This window comes from Theropithecus gelada, chromosome 2, assembly GCF_003255815.1.
Source record: "Theropithecus gelada isolate Dixy chromosome 2, Tgel_1.0, whole genome shotgun sequence".
In the NCBI taxonomy this organism is placed as follows: Eukaryota; Metazoa; Chordata; class Mammalia; order Primates; family Cercopithecidae; genus Theropithecus; species Theropithecus gelada.
The window spans coordinates 118,391,955-118,397,117 of NC_037669.1; the positions used below are offsets into that span (position 1 = coordinate 118,391,955).

General features: G+C 43.5%; 1 protein-coding gene across 1 annotated transcript; it reads left to right on the top strand.

The window, feature by feature from the left end:
• The first annotated feature begins 1,810 nt into the window (after window positions 1-1,810).
• LOC112618892 (probable 18S rRNA (guanine-N(7))-methyltransferase) lies at window positions 1,811-2,826 on the top strand. The gene is made up of 2 exons (XM_025376517.1): window positions 1,811-1,896; window positions 1,994-2,826. Exons 1-2 carry the CDS (start codon window positions 1,811-1,813, stop codon window positions 2,751-2,753), a joined length of 846 nt encoding a protein of 281 aa, XP_025232302.1. The 3' UTR covers window positions 2,754-2,826.
• Window positions 2,827-5,163: the final 2,337 nt, after the last annotated feature.

A 5,163-nucleotide genomic window follows, 5' to 3' on the forward strand; every position in this document is an offset into this window, starting at 1 on the left:
TCAAAAAATAAGAGCGCATCTCCCCCTGCAAAGGAGCACAGCTCATCGCCAGCAACGGATCAAAGCTGGACAGAGAATGACTTTGACGAGATGAGAGAAGAAGGCTTCAGTCCATCAAACTTCTCAGAGCTAAAGGAGGAATTATGTACCCAGCGCAAAGAAACTAAAAATCTTGAAAAAAGAGTGGAAGAATTGATAGCTAGAGTAATTAATGCAGAGAAGGTCATAAACGAAATGACAGAGATGAAAACCATGACACAAGAAATACGTAACAAATCCACAAGCTTCAGTAACCGACTCGATCAACTGGAAGAAAGAGTATCAGTGATTGAGGATCAAACGAATGAAATGAAGCGAGAAGAGAAACCAAAAGAAAAAAGAAGAAAAAGAAATGAACAAAGCCTGCAAGAAGTATGGGATTAGGTAAAAAGACCAAATCTACGTCTGATTGGGGTGCCTGAAAGTGAGGGGGAAAATGGAACCAAGTTGGAAAACACTCTTCAGGATATCATCCAGGAGAACTTCCCCAACCTAGTAGGGCAGGCCAACATTCAAATCCAGGAAATACAGAGAACGCCACAAAGATACTCCTCAAGAAGAGCAACTCCAAGACACATAATTGCCAGATTCACCAAAGTTGAAATGAAGGAAAAAATCTTAAGGGCAGCCAGAGAGAAAGGTCGGGTTACCCACAAAGGGAAGCCCATCAGACTAACAGCAGATCTCTCGGCAGAAACGCTACAAGCCAGAAGAGAGTGGGGGCCAATATTCAACATTCTTAAAGAAAAGAATTTTCAACCCAGAATTTTATATCCAGCCAAACTAAGTTTCATAAGTGAAGGAGAAATAAAATCCTTTACAGATAAGCAAATGTTTAGAGATTTTGTCACCACCAGGCCTGCCTTACAAGAGACCCTGAAGGAAGCACTAAACATGCAAAGGAACAACCAGTACCAGCCATTGCAAAAACATGCCAAAATGTAAAGACCATTGAGGCTAGGAAGAAACTGCATCAACTAACGAGCAAAATAACCAGTTAATATCATAATGGCAGGATCAAGTTCACACATAACAATATTAACCTTAAATGTAAATGGACTAAATGGTCCAATTAAAAGACACAGACTGGCAAACTGGATAAAGAGTCAAGACCCATCAGTCTGCTGTATTCAGGAGACCCATCTCACATGCAGAGACATACATAGGCTCAAAATAAAGGGATGGAGGAAGATTTACCAAGCAAATGGAGAACAAAACAAAAAAAAGCAGGGGTTGCAATACTAGTCTGTGATAAAACAGACTTTAAACCATCAAAGATCAAAAGAGACAAAGAAGGCCATTACATAATGGTAAAGGGATCAATTCAACAGGAAGAGCTAACTCTCCTAAATATATATGCACCCAATACAGGAGCACCCAGATTCATAAAGCAAGTCCTTAGAGACTTACAAAGACACTTAGACTCCCATACAATAATAATGGGAGACTTCAACACTCCACTGTCAACATTAGACAGATCAATGAGACAGAAAGTTAACAAAGATATCCAGGAATTGAACTCATCTCTGCAGCAAGCAGACCTAATAGACATCTATAGAACTCTCCACTCCAAATCAACAGAATATACATTCTTCTCAGCACCACATCGCACTTATTCCAAAATTGACCACATAACTGGAAGTAAAGCACTCCTCAGCAAATGTACAAGAACAAAAATTATAACAAACTCACTCTCAGACCACAGTGCAATCAAACTAGAACTCAGGACTAAGAAACTCAATCAAGGCAGGCGTGCTGCTGAGGCGTGAGTATGGCGTCTCGCGGCGGGCGTCCGGAGCACGGTGGACCACCGGAGCTGTTTTATGATGAGAAAGAAGCCCGGAAATACGTTCGCAAGTGAGGGGAGCCCGAGTACTGCGCGGTGTCCGGGGGTCGGGAAGCGGCAAGTTGTCCCGGTTGCTGGCGTTGCCCGGAAAGCTCGTGGAATTTGGGGCTCACGGATGATTGATATCCAGACCAGGATGGCTGGGCGAGCACTGGAGCTTCTTTATCTGCCAGAGAATAAGCCCTGTTACCTGCTGGATATTGGCTGTGGCACTGGGCTGAGTGGAAGTTATCTCTCAGATGAAGGGCACTATTGGGTGGGCCTGGATATCAGCCCTGCCATGCTGGATGAGGCCGTGGACCGAGAGATAGAGGGAGACCTACTGCTGGGGGATATGGGCCAGGGCATCCCATTCAAGCCGGGCACATTTGACGGTTGCATCAGCATTTCTGCTGTGCAGTGGCTGTGTAATGCTAACAAGAAGTCTGAAAACCCTGCCAAGCGCCTGTACTGCTTTTTTGCTTCTCTTTTTTCTGTTCTCGTCCGGGGATCCCGAGCTGTCCTGCAGCTATACCCTGAGAACTCAGAGCAGTTGGAGCTGATCACAACCCAGGCCACAAAGGCGGGCTTCTCCGGTGGCATGGTGGTGGACTACCCTAACAGTGCCAAAGCAAAGAAATTCTACCTCTGCTTGTTTTCTGGGCCTTCGACCTTTATACCAGAGGGGCTGAGTGAAAATCAGGATGCAGATGAACCCAGGGAGTCTGTGTTCACCAATGAGAGGGTCCCATTCAGGATGTCGCGGCGGGGAATGGTGAGGAAGAGCCGGGCATGGGTGCTGGAGAAGAAGGAGCGGCACAGGCGCCAGGGCAGGGAAGTCAGACCTGACACCCAGTACACCGGCCGCAAGCGCAAGCCCCGCTTCTAAGTCACCACGCAGTTCTGGACAGGCACTTGCCTCTGTACTTTTCTATATTGTTCAGCTGACAAAGTAGTATTTTAGAAAAGTTCTAAAGTTCTGAAAATGTTTTCTGCAGTAAAAAAAAAAAAAAGTACTCTGGGCCGGGCGTGGTGGCTCACACCTGTAATCCCAGCACCTTGGTTGGGAGGCTGAGGCGGGAGGATCATTTGAGGCCAGGAGTTTAAGACGTGCCTAGGCAACATAATGAGACTTCGTTTCTAGAGGGGGGAGAAAAAAGCTCTTGAGCATCTTATTTTGTTTAAAAGCAAGAAATAAAAATTCCTTTTGTGGAAAAAAAAAAAAAAAAGAAACTCAATCAAAACCGCTCAACTACATGGAAACTGAACAACCTGCTCCTGAATGACTACTGGGTACATAACAAAATGAAGGCAGAAATAAAGATATTCTTTGAAACCAATGAGAACAAAGATACAACATACCAGAATCTCTGGGACACATTTAAAGCAGTGTGTAGAGGGAAATTTATAGCACTAAATGCCCACAAGAGAAAGCAGGAAAGATCGAAAATTGATGCTCTAACATCACAATGAAAAGAACTAGAGAAGCAAGAGCAAACACATTCAAAAGTTAGCAGAAGGCAAGAAATAACTAAGATCAGAGCAGAACTGAAGGAGATAGAGATACAAAAAACCCACCAAAAAATCAATGAATCCAGGAGTTGGTTTTTTGAAAAGATCAATAAAATTGAGAGACCGCTAGCAAGACTAATAAAGAAGAAAAGAGAGAAGAATCAAATAGATGCAATAAAAAATGATAAAGGGGATATCACCACTGACCCCACAGAAATACAAACTACCATCAGAGAATACTATAAACACCTCTACGCAAATAAACTAGAAAATCTAGAAGAAATGGATAATTTCCTGGACACTTACACTCTTCCAAGACTAAACCAGGAAGAAGTTGATTCCCTGAATAGACCAATAGCAGGCTCTGAAATTGAGGCAATAATTAATAGCCTACCAACCAAAAAAAGTCCAGGACCAGATGGATTCACAGCTGTATTCTACCAGAGGTACAAGGAGGAGCTGGTACCATTCCTTCTGAAACTATTCCAATCAATAGAAAAAGAGGGAATCCTCCCTAACTCATTTTATGAGGCCAACATCATCCTGATACCAAAGTCTGGCAGAGAAACACACAAAAAAGAGAATTTTAGACCAATATCCCTGATGAACATTGATGCAAAAATCCTCAATAAAATACTGGCAAACCAGATCCAGCAGCACATCAAAAAGCTTATCCACCATGATCAAGTGGGCTTCATCCCTGGGATACAAGTCTGGTTCAACATACGCAAATCAATAAACATAATCCAGCATATAAACAGAACCAAAGACAAGAACCACATGATTATCTCAATAGATGCAGAAAAGGCTTTTGACAAAATTCAACAGCCCTTCATGCTAAAAACGCTCAATAAATTCGGTATTGATGGAATGTACCTCAAAATAATAAGAGCTATTTATGACAAACCCACAGCCGATATCATACTGAATGGGCAAAAACTGGAAAAATTCCCTTTGAAAACTGGCACTAGACAGGGATGCCCTCTCTCACCACTCCTATTCAACATAGTGTTGGAAGTTCTGGCTAGGGCAATCAGGCAAGAGAAAGAAATCAAGGGTATTCAGTTAGGAAAAGAAGAAGTCAAATTGTCCCTGTTTGCAGATGACATGATTGTATATTTAGAAAACCCCATTGTCTCAGCCCAAAATCTCCTTAAGCTGATAAGCAACTTCAGCAAAGTCTCAGGATACAAAATTAACGTGCAAAAATCACAAGCATTCTTATACACCAGTAACAGACAAACAGAGAGCCAAATCATGAATGAACTTCCATTCACAATTGCTTCAAAGAGAATCAAATACCTAGGAATCCAACTTACAAGGGATGTAAAGGACCTCTTCAAGGAGAACTACAAACCACTGCTCAGTGAAATCAAAGAGGACACAAACAAATGGAAGAACATACCATGCTCACGGATAGGAAGAATCAATATCGTGAAAATGGCCATACTGCCCAAGGTTATTTATTTATTTATTTTTATTTTTTATTTTTTTTTGAGACAGAGTCTCGCTCTGTCACCCAGGCTGGAGTGCAGTGGCCGGATCTCAGCTCACTGCAAGCTCCGCCTCCCGGGTTCACGCCATTCTCCTGCCTCAGCCTCCCGAGTAGCTGGGACTACAGGCGCCCGCCGCCACGCCCGGCTAAGTTTTTGTATTTTTTAGTAGAGACGGGGTTTCACCGTGTCAGCCAGGATGGTCTCGATCTCCTGACCTCGTGATCCGCCCGTCTCGGCCTCCCAAAGTGCTGGGATTACAGGCTTGAGCCACCGCGCCCGGCCTGCCCAAGG